The 15,164-nt window shown below is 43.3% G+C and overlaps 2 protein-coding genes across 15 annotated transcripts in view; one reads left to right on the top strand and one right to left on the bottom strand.

Annotated features, from left to right (window-relative positions):
* LOC134826285 (stomatin-like) overlaps positions 1 to 15,164 on the bottom strand; it is a 54,010-nt gene that overhangs the window by 27,998 nt on the left and 10,848 nt on the right. The window lies entirely within an intron of this gene.
* LOC134826283 (AF4/FMR2 family member lilli-like) overlaps positions 1 to 15,164 on the top strand; it is a 28,950-nt gene that overhangs the window by 4,732 nt on the left and 9,054 nt on the right. For 3 of the 9 annotated variants that reach the window (XM_063838608.1, XM_063838607.1, XM_063838604.1), the window contains exons 6-14: positions 10,558 to 10,730; positions 10,976 to 11,145; positions 11,281 to 11,432; positions 11,669 to 11,785; positions 11,952 to 12,060; positions 12,194 to 12,336; positions 12,525 to 12,665; positions 14,294 to 14,676; positions 14,816 to 14,970. In XM_063838608.1, coding sequence (XP_063694678.1) covers positions 10,558 to 10,730; positions 10,976 to 11,145; positions 11,281 to 11,432; positions 11,669 to 11,785; positions 11,952 to 12,060; positions 12,194 to 12,336; positions 12,525 to 12,665; positions 14,294 to 14,676; positions 14,816 to 14,970 — 1,543 coding nt within the window. Of the gene's footprint in view, positions 1 to 10,557; positions 10,731 to 10,975; positions 11,146 to 11,280; positions 11,433 to 11,668; positions 11,786 to 11,933; positions 12,061 to 12,193; positions 12,337 to 12,524; positions 12,666 to 12,771; positions 12,835 to 14,293; positions 14,677 to 14,815; positions 14,971 to 15,164 lie in introns of all 9 variants that reach the window. The other 6 variants (XM_063838605.1, XM_063838602.1, XM_063838601.1 and 3 more) reach the window with 3 other exon arrangements.

Genomic DNA, 15,164 nt, shown 5'->3' with positions numbered 1-15,164 from the left:
GAGAAGGCCGGGACGGTATGTGGTGATATTCAACAACAAGAAGTATATCGTGAAGGCAGTGAGTGTAGTTCCTGTTTCACTGCCTGGTGGTGGAAACTATCCTGACCCTCAGAACACAACCATTTCTCCAGTCCATGTTCCATGCTCGTCCCCCGTACACCCTCACCCGATCTCTCCGGAACAGCACGCCGCTCGGACGCAGAGGTCAGTGTCTCCAGACTACACTCTACACCCTAGTTTGAAGGACCTCAACTATCTGAGCTCTAGTGATTCTACTCCTGGAGTAGAGGAGCTTCCTCCCGGAGTTGTGACTCTCAGTTCACTGTATGATCCACAGGGACAACTCAAACCACAGTACGCTTCCCTACTGGGGCTCACAGACCCTGGCGTGGGACAACAAGTTGCAAGAAGAGGGACCAATCCCCTCGTCCTGCTCCCTACTGAAAGAGCAAATCACCCTCACCTTAGCAGCCAGCTCACAAACCCTCTCACTATCTCTACATACAATCCTCAGAGTCACATCAAACAAACCAACTCTCTCAATCCTAACGATACCCCGGTGAGTCCTGCACGCACCGACACAGCCAACACCCCGTACATCAACCCCACTTTTAACAACATCAGTAGAGCAGTGGAGATGAACTCTACTAGTCCCATCCCCATGGTGATAAACGGAACTTTAGTGTTCCCGGACAAACAGTACATCCTGACTATAGAGTCCGTGTCGTACGTGGTGACTGGGAAACAGTTCAAACCCAGGAAACAGGTTCCAGGACAATTCACAGTTAGAGCAGGAGATTGTCGTCTGATAGTGCCTAATGGAACTGCTATTATACCATACGTTCCTGCTCAGTCCCCTACCAAAACAGTAAAGTTTGCAGCATGTCCTGGTCAGGAGTGTACAGCTGAAGATGTGTCTGAGTCTGATGATAACATTGAGCCAGGGTTCCTGGCTCTGGTGCGAGGCTGCTGGGTGAGAGTGGGGCCCAAAGCAGTGCGACCCTCTAAAACGCAGACAGGGTACGCGGTTGTAAAGTATAAGGACAGTGTTAGTTTGATTCTAGAGCGAGACGTGCACCCCTGAAACCCCTAGAGGACGTTATAAACCTGGAATGTAAGCTGGCAGATGGTAGGAGGTTGCTGAGGACCTGGTTTGTAGAGAGACTCCCTGCAAACTGTCTGGACTACATCAGATCAGTTTCAACAGAACTGGGTGAGGACCCTGTGTTCGTGCTCAGGAACTCTGGTACCCGGAACATTAACGACAAGGATATCAGGAAAGTAACAACTTGTATCAGAACACACTTTGAGGGGGCCCAGGTGATATTTGAGGATGATTACCTGCAGTTAGCTGATGATGGGTTCGGGGTGAGAGCCCCAATATGGGTGAATGTGAGGAGGAACAAGGGACCTCACTACTACAAACTCTTAGAGGACCTCACTGATAAGTCATACATGGACGTTTCCTTATCAGACAACTCTTATGTACAAACCATGACCACGTGTAATGAGGGAAATAGAAACGTGCCCACGTGCAATGTGGAGACCAGTAAGAACGTGAGCACGTGCAATGTTGGCAGCAGGAATTTAGAGAATGTAAAGAATGCTGCTAGCTCGACAGCAGCTGCTCAGAGATCTACCTACTCTAGTAGTCAGAAGTTTACCAGTTCGTCGAGTCGCGCCTCATCCAGTGCTACTCGCGCCTCATCCAGTGCTACTACTGCTAGGAAGTCAACTCTGTTTAATCAATTTAATAAAAACAATTATAGATGAACTGACTGAATGGGTTTGATAAGTCATAAGATTCATTATATACTGTACAAGTGAAGTCTTTTTATGCGCTCAATGTGGTTGTCCTATTTTAACGGTTTATAGAATGCAGTGTTTTTTGAAAATCTTTACGTATCCTGAATTCAGGATCATTTGATTTGCCAATCGCTTGGTACGTTCAATATGGTGATCTATTCAAAAATTGAGATGATATTATTGCTAAGGTTGATTTTATTTTTGACTCTGAAGACTGTTGTGGTTAATCGTACTTGGATATGAAAAAGAAACTATAAACACTCTCTTGAACCCTTAAAATACCTGACCATAAGATGCCATTTAATAAATCATCAATAAACTAAATTTTCCCAAATAAGGTTCTACACAATTGCAATTCTAACTATAGGTTTTGAATCGAAAACCTTGGGTATTAGCCATTAGGATGACTAACGTCAGTCATCAGTTATACCCGCCCTTCCTGGTTTGCTTATAATAGTACTTGGCTTACTGTATTTCGTTGTACTGCACAACAATCGTCTACATGCAGCAGCTGGGAGTAGGACACCAATTCAAAAACCAGGGCATGTCTCAAAGTGTCTCGCACTTGGGTGTCTCAACTGGTGTCTCACCTGAATGTGTGTCAGTGATATCAGCACACTCCACAACAGGACAGTTCTGCAGGGTCCTCATCAACAATCAGCCTGTAATTGTACCCCGAGAGTACCTCAACCTCAGCTCTTCAGGTCAGCTATCCTGCTCTATCTCCGGGCTACAGTTCCCGGTCCTCTCCTACGAAGAGGTGAGTCTAGAACAAGGTCCTCAGCCCTCCGAACCAGACTCGCTCTCCTCTTCAGACCTCTCCTTAGTAGTACCTACACCAGACACTACCTCGGGACTGACTCTACAGAATGACAAAGTGTACACTGTACTCGCAGAGGGAACTAAGTACAGGGTTCAAGGCAGAGAGATTATCAGAGCAGGGGAGGAGAGTGAGGGGTACTTGGTGGAGATAAACGGGGAGCTGTTGGAAGTGTCTGATATCGAGGGGGATGAGACTGATGAGAGTGTTTACTCGGAAGTAGCTCCTGGACCCACCTCTTCTCATCTCAACCCTTGTCTTAATTACGATGTTATCTTCAATGGTAGATTTCTAACTCTGCCTGGTGGAATGTTTCATCCTACTGATGTGCCTGGTAAATATCTGCTGTCTGTAGAGGGTGAGACAGGTCTGGTAGAGAACCCTCTTCCATCAAGTCAGTCTGCCACAAGTTTACCGCAAGCTGGTGTGATTCAGTCCCTGAATTCACCCCTTCAAACCTTCCTGACTAATAACTATTTGACAGTTAATCAGCCCACTCCTCACCAGTTTGACCATCAAGTTCTATTCCCTCCCATTACCCAACAGGGGTTCGCTAAACAGCAGTCACCTATAAATGTATCCTCCTGTTCTTTGTCTACCAGACCAACCTCCAGACAAGATATCATACAAGAATACATCATCAAACTAGATCACATAGCCAGCATCACAAATAAATCTCAAAAAGCAACATTTGCCTCCCCATCAGCCTTTCTTTCGCAAGTGATTCCTAATGTGAAACGTGAGCCAAAAAAACCAGTCCAGAACAGAAAACAAGTTCACTTCTCTACCATCTCTTCATCCGAGAGTTCCTCCCCTGAGGATGGGCTAGAGAGAGTGTCCCAGTTACCAGGACTCGACATGTTGGGCCACAAAGCGTCCACAGTGGAGCAGATGCACCTTGAAGCTTTCATTGCCCTTTCTGTCGAACAGGAAAACCATCTGAATCATCCTAGCTCAAATGTAGAATCTAGCTCGAATGTAGAACCTGGCTCGAATCTAGAAGATAAAGTTCTACCTGGTATAGCCAGTCTTAATGAGCGGATTAGAACAGAGATTGAAATAGAAGCAGTACAGCAGCAGATAATTGAGAGGGAAATGGAGGACATGTCTCCGTGCTCCTCAGAGATAGAGGTTGTAGACAAAGTTAACCAACTTTGCAACCTACCAGGACTAGAAGTGTTCAGTGCTCTGGCTGTAAAAGATGCTCTAAACGTTATGGTACCTAGTGAGGACTGTGAGGTAACGGACTCTGATCTGTTCGATTCAGTCAGTCTCAAGTTCCGAGGAGGAAGATGTCGGAACAACACGGGCTCCTCGGCTAACACTCTTCAACAGATAGATGAGATGATGTCCATGAATTCCAGTCTGGGTGAGAATGGTTGTGATCCTCATGTTGGTGGGTCCCCGTTCCGACAGATCGAAAGTGCTGAAGAGCCGGCTGTTGACTTCTTCAGAGTTCTGATTGAGGGCAGTTGGTTCACTGCTAAGGGAACAGAGCTGACATCTCAAGATGGTGAGACGTTCATGACGATGATAGACAAGACAAGAAGGAAGGTTGAGAAAGTAGTGCGGGTCCCTGGTGTAGGTTCTCCGACCAGTCTAGTTTATCTGTGTGATAACAAGACCTACTCTATATCTCATCAAGGTAGAGTGTTCTCTGTACTGGGTTCTGATATCAAACCTTGCCAACAAGGAGGGTTCCTCGTCCCAATTGAGGGGGTCTTAACTCAAATCAAGCGTGACCATATTACTGAGGTGATAGAACCACCTAAACAGTTTGCATCTTTGAAGGACATGGTTGCTATAAAACTGGGCGGAGTATGGAAGATAATCCCAGCAGATAAACTCGCTCCTTCAGCTAAGGAAGTGGGTAATTACTACGTGAAAAGGAACGGTAAAGTGATCTTTATCCTCCCGCAGGAAGTTTATCCGATGTTGAAGAGACTCAACCTGCCATTGGGTTCTAACTACATCCCTGAAAAATACGTTACCAAACTGGAGAACAGATTGGTCAAGGTCCCGATGAGTTTGATGTCAGTTCTGAAGAGTCAAGATGATAAGATTGCCATCACCTACAAAAACGAGAAACATGTAGTGGAAACTGACAGATTTGGAGCCATTCATCGGCAAAACGAGTAAAGATCGAGTAGAGAGTAGAGTTCCTGAAGAAAAGCTAGGCGAAACAGCGATACTAGACGAGCAACTCTCCTTGACAAACACCTCTACATTCTCTGCTCCTGAGTACAAAAACAACCTGTACTGCATTAACCTGGGCCCCAGAGTAGTTAACATCCCTGGCCGCTTGATTAAACCACACAAAAGCAGAGCCGGGTTCTGTAAAGTTAAGTATCGCTCTAAGATCTTCAGAGTTAGAGCTGACAAAGTGAAGCTAGCTAGGCAGAGTGTACCCGGATCAAATAACAAGGATATCGTGGTGACCTCCAGGTCACCTCAACAAAGATCAGTCAGCGAGGAGACGTCTCCCATAGGAACTAATGTAGTGGTTCACCGCACTATTGCCCAATTTCTTCCTTTCAAACCGAAGACTCAAGTTCGTTTCCCTAACTTCAGCGAGCTTCTGAAAATGGTTCCTCCTGAAGATCCTCTTTCCCAAAGTGTCCAAGAGAATGTCAAGATGAAGGGTACGAGAAAGGTCAAACTCTGTTTAAAACTTAATCAACGCAGCAAATCAGGCTCTCCTAAAGTAAGCAGTCCTCCAGAGATTACCACGTCGCCACCAAAGAACGGTAGTAATATCACGAGAACTAAAAAGAAGAAACAGGTTCCCATTAAACTTGACATCATTCCTGAAAACCAACTTAAGATCAAAACAGATAATCCTTCCCTTGAAAGAGCTTTCTCGCCCAACAAACAAATCATCAGTCCGATCCCTGAAGAAAGCGTGAAACACTTCGAGGTCACCAACATCCACAGCTCTCCAATTCCGGAAGAAGTCCCCAACCTGGTTAACTTTGAGATCACAAATATCCGGAGTTCCCCGGTGATGAGGACTGAAGATAACCCTCACTTGAAACTGATAAGAAGATCTCCAATACCGGGCGAGAAGAAGACATGTGTAGTGAGACCCCATCAGAATTATAGGGAGTGTGTTAACAGAGTTTATATAGGATGTGATACAACCACTAATGGTGGGGATACTGGCCCTTACCGGCCTTGCACTGGTCCTGTCCATCCTCCTCTATCAACTAATTTCCATCCTACCTACATTACCACAACTCTCCCAGAACCCCTTCTCCCTACTTTCCAGACTCATTTAGCCACCCGATCTTCTCTCATACAGACTCAAACTGGACACATATCACGTCCAAAGAGTGCCCCTAACAAAACATCAATTACCAACCATCGTGAGACAGGGAGTGTTTGTAGAGATTTTAACTCGGGGGACAACTTTAGTATGTTCAATATAACCGGTAATATAAGTCTGAGAAAACGACGTGCTCAGAGAGATAGAATGGGGATTATAGACTCTAACCTTTGTCCTTAGAAGTTTTAGGACTTTGTTATGGTAGAAGTAGACTGTAGAATGTGTGATAGCTGTGCTTGTTAACGTAATAATTTTCTTTGTACATTGTATTGTTGATTTTGAATTCGTCTGTGACTTATTTTATTATCAAGAGGCTGTTTTATTGTTATTTTTCAGTTATTTGTCAATTTACAAACCCGAGTCGATTAAATGAAAAATACTGTGGCTGTTGTCTGTTGATAACTTAATCAACATTGTCATGTTACTCTTTAGGAAAATGGTCTCGAAAAGTCGAAAACTGTGACTAAAATTGTTGTAGACTAAAAATTTGCGAAATTTGTGACTAAAATTATGGTAACAAAAATTATGGTAACCAAAATTATGGTAACCAAATATATTGTGAACCAAATTTATTGTGAACCAAATTATTGGCCCTAAGGTATAAAACTTAGTACAGATATCGTATATATACAGGGTGGCCCAAAAGTAACTACCCACATGCAAACCTTTAATAACTCACGTAAATGATAGGATTGATTTAGAGCTTTAAGACTTTCTACTCGAATATAAATGTGACCCAAGCATTTCGTTCAAACATGATTTAAAATTTCTGTGACCACCCCCTATGTGCCACACCCATATTTTTGTTTACAAATTTGTGCAATCAGTGTATTGTTTAAAGTAATGAATATCAAATCATACATAATTATAATACTATCTTTAAAACATCTACCTTACAAGACATATTTATGGCGGCCTAATTTGCGACGACCGAAATTTTGGCGGTCCGAAAATATGGCGAAATTGAACAAAATCGTCAAATTTCGGACGTCACAGAAAATAAGGGTATTTTTCATCATTTTTTGTGACAGTAAGCAGTAAGGAAATTTCTGAAATTCGGTAAAATCATGTTCAAACTTAGTCTGTATTAAGACTGTAAGACTTTCATGTTAGCACATACATGTATTTTAATGCAAATTTAAACTGTATTGCTTGACATTCAATTGGTCATTGGTGTGGTGATAATTTGTTCCAAGATGCCAGAATTTATTTATTTATTTTACTTGATATTACTTTTTAGAAACAAAATAAAGCAGTGAAGGCACAGTCATTGAAATATGCTAAAAGATAATGCGACGGATTCTATTACGACGACCGAAATTTTGGCGGTCCGAAAATATGGCGAAATTTTCGGAAAACCGCCACATTTCGTACGTTATAAATATGTCTTGTAAGGTATTTAAAACTACAAGAACTTCTTCAGATCTTTCTTTGTCTTCACGGGGAACTTTTCGTGATGTGAAGCCACCACCCTGACCAGCTCCTGCCATGAGTATTCGTCCCGTGTTATAGCCCCGTTGAGTCGAGTGGCTAGCGCTAAAGCCCGCTCGCAGGAGTCGTTCAGAGGCACAAGATTCCGGAGACTCCGCTTCATGTCGTCGTACTGAGGTAGAAGCCACCACTCATCTGTTGATAGGAAGGTATGGGACTCCCCGAGTAACTGGAAGATGAGGATAGAGCGAGGTCCCACGAAGTCACCTAGACGAGACTTCTCACTGATTGTAGGCAGTTGCAGTTTAGGTTTCTGGATAGGTAGAGATTGAGGCGGCAGTTTTCCTATCTTAGCCGCAAGGACTTCCTTCTCCTCGTCCGGGACTTTATCTGAGAAGAGGGCAATCGGAATCAACTCTTCTGAGAGGTACCAAGTGGGAACCGGTCACTGTGGCGGAAGTCACTGCGGCGGTGTACAGTCCGGCGGAGGACGGTACAGCGGAGGCCGGTACGGCGGTACTTTCCAAAAAGGTTGGACGGAACGGCGGATCACATGACACCCACTTTACTTTGGACAGTACGGCGGTACTACTACTACTACTAGAAACTGTACCTAAGACAGAACTTACACATTCAACTTGTTTCTAAGTTTTGTTCTAGATTCGCATTATAAGTTTTATTTTTTAATTTTCTCTTTATCATTCTGTATAATTCTTGTTAGTTTAGTTGTTCATTTTTTTTATTCAGGGCTTTGCAGACAATGTAAATCGAGAATATTGAGTTGTTGAAAATCAAAAAGTTAATATAACTTGACACACTCAATAGCAATAATATCTAAATCCCACAAATCATTATCAAGAAGTTACAGCAATCAATAATTCACAGAACACTTCTGAACAGATCCAAGTAAGCCAAGACATCATCTTCGTAAGAGTGGTAGTTCTGCACGATGCGGTGAATCCTCCTGTCCTTGTCGCTGTGAGCTTTCTTCCTCTTCGGTGGGTTCTCTCCGACCAGGTAGGCTGCGTGTTTCCCATCTGTTGAACTCTGCTCCATCTGAAGTGCTGTGATGAAGTTGTAGATGGTGGGGTTGGAGTGTCCAAGGATAGCGGAGAACTTCTTGTTCCAGGACTCCACGAAGTTGTTCGTTCTGTTCATGTGGAAGTGGGTCCGATCGTAAGCGTTCCAGGAGAGTGGAGGGAACTTGGCTCGTCCAGTACCAGAGGAGGTGGTGAGTCCCTGGATCCATGTCGTCTGGAAGTAGACGAGGAGGTCGTCGATGTCCAAGGTCGGTGGAAAGTACCGCCGTACCGGCCTCCGCTGTACCGTCCTCCGCCGGACTGTACACCGCCGCAGTGACTTCCGCCACTGAGTCCTATGCTATACCCCTCTGTAGAGATAAGAACAGCTTGAGGTCGTTTACTGCTGCATCTTCTAGGGACGGAGAAAGGAACCAGAACTGCATGTAGCAGAACACGATCCAAGGGGCTAGGAGGCGGACTTTCTCCTTCTTCTGCCAGGAGAGTTTTGATTGGTTGAGTCGATGACCGATGAGCGCCAGCTTAAGAATGTAGATCGCTTTCGACATCCACCTGGCGTGGTGGTTCGCCCCAGGACGGGAAATCTTGAAGGTCCACCTCTTCTTGCGTTCAATTGTTCCACCAATGTATAGCTTTGCCAGTTCCAGGAACTCCTTGTAGTCGCAGCGAGGAAGGAGGTGCTCGTTCTCAGGAAGAAGACGATGATCGATGAAGGATAGAAGTTCAGGAACTGAAGACCGGAGAGAAGGAGGAAGAGCAGGAAACTGGAGATGAGAAAGGTCGAGAGAATTCCATGTTGGAAGATCCTTTAGGACTTTGAAGAGGGCAACGGAGGGAGACTTCTTATCTTTTCAGGAAAAGCTTCTCTCTTCACCACTTCATCCGGTCTAGCAGAGCCCCAGTGAATTACATTCTGCGAGTTGACGTATCCGTTGATGTGGCAGTGAGCCTCGTCGCTGTACCAGATTTCGTACTCAATGTAAGGATCCGCATTTTGCTTGAACAGGAATGTGTTGGCAAAATCTATCCTCGATTGGAAATCACGGTCTAAAAGTTTGCGTTTCTTTGTGATCCGATAGGCCCGGTTAGAAAGATCTCGCTTTAGGATTCGTTGAAGTGATGATCTGCTGAGGTCTAAGGCAGGAGCTCGTTTTCGGGTGCCAATTTTAGGTGTATCCATAGATCCATCACGTCACCAACAACCATGGTGATGTTTTCTTCGATCCTCGCAGTTCGTCTTCTGTCGGCTCTTTGCCGATTGTGTGCAGAAAAAGTGAACTTGATGTTGTGATGCATATCAAAGCAGCTTTTCCGGCAAGGGGATGGTCGGTTGAATTTCATTTGAAATCGTCGTTTAAGCTGAGGGTAGAAGACTCCATTCTCTTCCTTCAAGTAGACGAACAATCGTTGTTCCGCAATATAGGGAGGATAGTGAACCATTTTCGATGATTCGATGGATGGTTTTATACCATGTCGTTAGTTAGCGCTGTGAGAATCTCATCGGTTGTCAGAGATTCCAGACCAGGCTTTTTCAAAATACTGCATGGTGTCCCTTGTGGTTGCTGTGATCTTGGGCATACCTATCATGTAATAGTTAGTATCTTCGTTCTAAAACATCGTAAGTGAGCTAGGGAAAATAGAAAAGGTTAATTTCTGCACTGAATATTAAAACGATATTTAACGATCAATCAGCCACAAGCTTAACAATTATGAGATGTAGGACAATGCGACTATACTTTTAAATCAGTCTTATCTTTTTCATAAATTACCGTAAATTGAGCTGTTGCCATTGGTCGAATTATTTTATCAGTAGAATTAGTCATTGTGATTGGTCGCACTAAACTCATCAGTCGACGTTTAAGGTTATGGTAGCAGATTAACTTAGATGCTGTTATCTGATTCGTTATCAGCTTTTATAATAGAAAAATTTGCTATTTGGTTTACCAAACAGAGATTACATTCTTTGCAGACTTATCATTATAACTATTGGGTAATGAAAGCGACCATACTTTCTGGTAAAATAAATCCTAAACATAACCTGACACCCACATAAATTATAACCTCACTGTATATCCCAGGAGTACGATTATTAAGTACGTGGTTTGGAAGGAGAAACTGACTATGTTGTGTTTCAGGAGAAGCAGCTGGTAGAGGAGTACAATACAAAGTACGTGGTATGGCAGGAGAAGCTGAAGATACTGGAGGAGAACCCAAAGAGACAGAAGGACTTGTTGCAGTGTAGGAAATATTTTGAGACTATGTTCCCGACCATAAAACGGAAACTGGAGCAGGAGGAACGTTTTAACAGGTATAGAAAACGTTTCAAGCTAGGGTTGTGCTCCTCAACCAATAATTCGTAAGGAGATCAACTGAATTCTGCCGGATATTTTACAGTTTTAGTACTCATCGTCTTGCACCTTTCATGTTTCGTCTTTACGCACAACTCTTACATTTAAAAAACATTCGATGAGCGGTGCCGAGATTTTACAATCTGTCGTATAAATTAGGAAAAACATTCATCATTATAACATCTCACTGTGATAATGTTTAAAGAGCACGGAGTTCGGGTAACGCAGTGCGGAGTGAGGCGGAGTTAGCAGAGATAGTGGAACAGTTAACAGAGCACCAGGAGAGTGAGGACAAGCAGCTGGAGACAGCAGCCACCACCCCCCACATGATGCTCAACCCTGTGGAGAAGGCTAAACGCTTTTACAACGAGAACGGTTTGTGACATATTTTTAAGACCTTTTAAAACTCACGCAATGTGCCCTGAATTCGGATTGAAATCCGCTACCAAGTCAGTCGATTCCTCCTCTCGTGGAACTTAAAATTATCAATTTAAGTAAATTATCGTTCAGGGAGGGAGTTCAGTCCAGCCCAGCAACACAAGTCTCACATCTTAACAGTGCACAATGTGTGGACGGAGAGTGAGCGACTGACCTTCAGGGAAAAGTTTGCTCAACATGGCAAAGTGTTCCACAAGATCGCCGCCAATATTCCTACTAAAAATGTTAGTACCTTTTTTTCTATATCGTTCGAATTATCGGAGACAAGGTTCTGCGCTGTTTTTTTTTTCAAAGCCGAAAAACCGATAAAAATTAAAGGATAATAAGAAAGTGATTGTTAAGATGGAACATAACGCGTCGCGTAACGCGTAACTACGTGATGCGTTACGTGCTGTCTAGACATTAGTTACAATATTTTATGCAATGTGAGGTTTCCTTAAAGAAGAACCCAATCTCCTAGGTAGCTCAATGTGTCCACTATTACTATCTGTCAAAGAAGAAGGAGAACTACAAGGCTCTGCTACCAAAGAAAAAGAGGAAGGGAATTGTACCTCCTAAAGATGTCGCTCAAATAAGCGTGAGTAAAAGAACAGGTATAATTTCGGGACTTTCTGCAGCAGTTTTTAGGTGGATTAACACTAACTACTGGCAGGTAGATTGACGGAAAATACATGAAACTTCAAGATTAAGGCCATTACTATTAGTAGATTTTGTTTTCATCTTAGGCTTCTATCAACTTGCAGACCCCGTTATCTCCCGCCACGCCGCGTATCACGAGGTCTAAGAGGGTTGAGAACGAAACTGAGTCTGGTAAAGGATGGAACGAGCAGGATATTGAGACTCTACGAGAATGTGAGTCCTTTGTCTGTTTTTTTGGTCAGCTGTTGGTATTATTGGGCATTTGTGTCCATAATCCACCAGGATTTTTACCGTCTGATTGGATATCAGTACCAGATTACCAAGATAATGATCATTCAATTTTCAGTATTGCGGAAGCTGGGCAAGAACTGGAACAAGATTGCTAAGGAGATTCCTACCAAGACAGCAGCGCAAGTCAAACACTACTTCCACAACCACAGGAAACGACTTGCCCTGGACGATTGCTTCAAGAACCCCTCTCTTATTCACGTACAGAAACTTTAACTTTCCGTTAAATTAGTTTCGTTTTCATTTTGACTTTCCAATGTTGACTGGAACTCATAAAGTGTGTTGCTTGCAGTCTTGATCATCACATGTTACCTCCGTTTGTTGACGTTGTTGTATTTACTTAAGCACTCTTCTTATTTTCAGTGCATTGACCTGCACGTTTATTTCAGAGTCAAAAGAGTCAGGAGCAGATGAAGTCTAACTCTAAAGCAGATTCCTCCGACGATTCAGGATCAAATATAGACGATTTTGATGTTGATTCTAATGTGATGTCTAATGTGAACGCTGTGATAGAAAACGGAGTCCTGGACGTAAGTCACTCTCTGAATTCCCCAAACACTCACTTACAAATCTATTTCTTTCACCCACTTGTTTGTTCTCATTCGCATGTTCACTCATTCACTAAAATTCACTCAGGGTTTCAGACCACGAATGAAAATGCTTATTCCGCTAAGATATCGTCAACAATTGTCAAAGAGGGTAATGTTTACTAAAATGATAAGGTTCCTTCGGTAAAGTGCATTGTCTAGATAGTGTTAAGGGGGGGGGGGGGGGGGGGGGGGGGGTTCACCTTGATTTTTTTGTGAAACTTGGTTTCGAGATAGCAGTTGGCCAACAAACTAGGACCAGTGACCGAACTTTTGAGGGGGTCCCGGACCCCAACCGCCAAACGGTGCCCGCGGGGCAGCCACGCCCATATTTGGTCCAAATTAGGCCCAATTTAGCCAAATACCCTGAACATGCCGAAAATCCAGATTTTAGGTGCTTTACTTGTAGCTAGTGGTCCCCTGAACTCGTATATGAATTTTCATCAAGATTGGACAAAAAATAACTGAGTTATGAGCCAAAAACCATATGACCATATTTGGGCATATGCACCAAATTTGATCGATTTTGGCCCATAAATTAGTCAAATATCAATATTTTTGAATGAAACTAACTTTATATGGAAGGTAAGCCTATACTACACATTATCTATGATTATCAGCTCAGTATCTACCTAACTGTGGATTCTGTGTTCAAATAATCGCAAAAAATGAACAAAACTGCCCATATCTCAGTTCGCGATATTTGCAAAACTGACTTCGGTGAAAACAATAGAACTCAATAGGGTTTCAATATTTTTACATGAAATTTTCAGAATCAACGTAGAATCGCATTTCGACAAATTCTGAATTTTGCATTGCAAATTTTGGAATTTGGCCGCCAAATTTTTGTAAAGGCCTAACTCAAAATTATAATACAAAACTTAAGGTCGAAATGCGATTCTACGTTGATTCTGAAAATTTCATGTAAAAATATTGAAACCCTATTGAGTTCTATTGTTTTGAGCGAAGTCAGTTTTGCAATTATCGCGAACTGAGATATGGGCAGTTTTGTTCATTTTTTGCGATTATTTGACCACAGAATCCACAGTTAGGTAGATACTGAGCTGATAATCATAGATAATGTGTAGTATAGGCTTACCTTCCATATAAAGTTAGTTTCATTCAAAAATATTGATATTTGACTAATTTATGGGCCAAAATCGATCAAATTTGGTGCATATGCCCAAATATGGTCATATGGTTTTTGGCTCATAACTCAGTTATTTTTTGTCCAATCTTGATGAAAATTCATATACAAGTTCAGGGGACCACTAGCTACAAGTAAAGCACCTAAAATCTGGATTTTCGGCATGTTCAGGGTATTTGGCTAAATTGGGCCTAATTTGGACCAAATATGGGCGCGGCTGCCCCGCGGGCACCGTTTGGCGGTTGGGGTCCGGGACCCCCTCAAAAGTTCGGTCACTGGTCCTAGTTTGTTGGTCAACTGCTATCCAACTACATCACAGAATTCAACTGATTCACCCTCAATTATTCCTTTCATAGATTTGTCTAGAATGTGGCCTAACTTTGAGTAACTACCTGTTTCCTCGCAACTAACGCTCCTTTCCCAGGGTAACGATCTAAAGCTAGAGAGCGACCCAGCAGCGATACAGAAAACACTGGAAGAGATAGAAAACTCACGTGATGCGGAAGTGCGCTCCATAGCAACCTGCATAGCAACGTCCCACTCTGAGTCCTGCAACACACTACCCCCACTAGAACCCCACCACGACAGTAACCTGCCCCGCCCCACCACGCCAGATGTGATAGCTATGGTGAGCAGTATCCAGGAGGAGTGTGCCCCCACCTCCCACCCTCCACCACCTCCTCTCCACAACCCTGCTGCTAACCCACCCCCACTCTTCTCACACACCCTCCCTCCACATATGCCTCAGATTCACAGGGGTAGTGATGTGGGGCAGGCTGCTCCCCCCTCAATGAAGCGCTGGAACAAGTTAGTACCACTTTTTAGTTTGGAGATTCTTGTTTAAAAGTCAATAACTTTGTAACGGAAATAAAAGTAGCATTGAAATCGTTTATTTAAATAAAAAACCATTTGTATTGGTCATTTATTACTTGTACATCGTATCCAGGTTCGAAACAGAAGACAATAAGACCCCAGCCCCAGACATCCAGACCCCTGGTCCACCACCCTCCACCACCAGCTCCGCCTACAAGAACCTGCCCCGACTCACTGCTAAGTCTCATGCTGGGGAGGAAACAGCAGAGGAGACGACCGCTCAGCAAGGTTAAGTTTTTATTTCTGGAGGTCGCTCCTTCTTGCTCTTGACCGTACGCAACTTATGCTGGGTTTCAGGATACAACTTTAAAATAGCGGTCTCTAAAAGGGGCGCGCATCCTTTATTAAGATAATTTGTGCAACTTTTTCATTATCTAATCCTATCGAGTGTATCTTATTGAAAAATGTCGATTTCTTCCCTG

This window comes from Bolinopsis microptera, chromosome 2, assembly GCF_026151205.1.
Source record: "Bolinopsis microptera isolate Bmic1 chromosome 2, MBARI_Bmic_1.0, whole genome shotgun sequence".
NCBI classification, from domain to species: Eukaryota; Metazoa; Ctenophora; class Tentaculata; order Lobata; family Bolinopsidae; genus Bolinopsis; species Bolinopsis microptera.
This window is presented reverse-complemented; position numbering and strand designations above follow the sequence as displayed.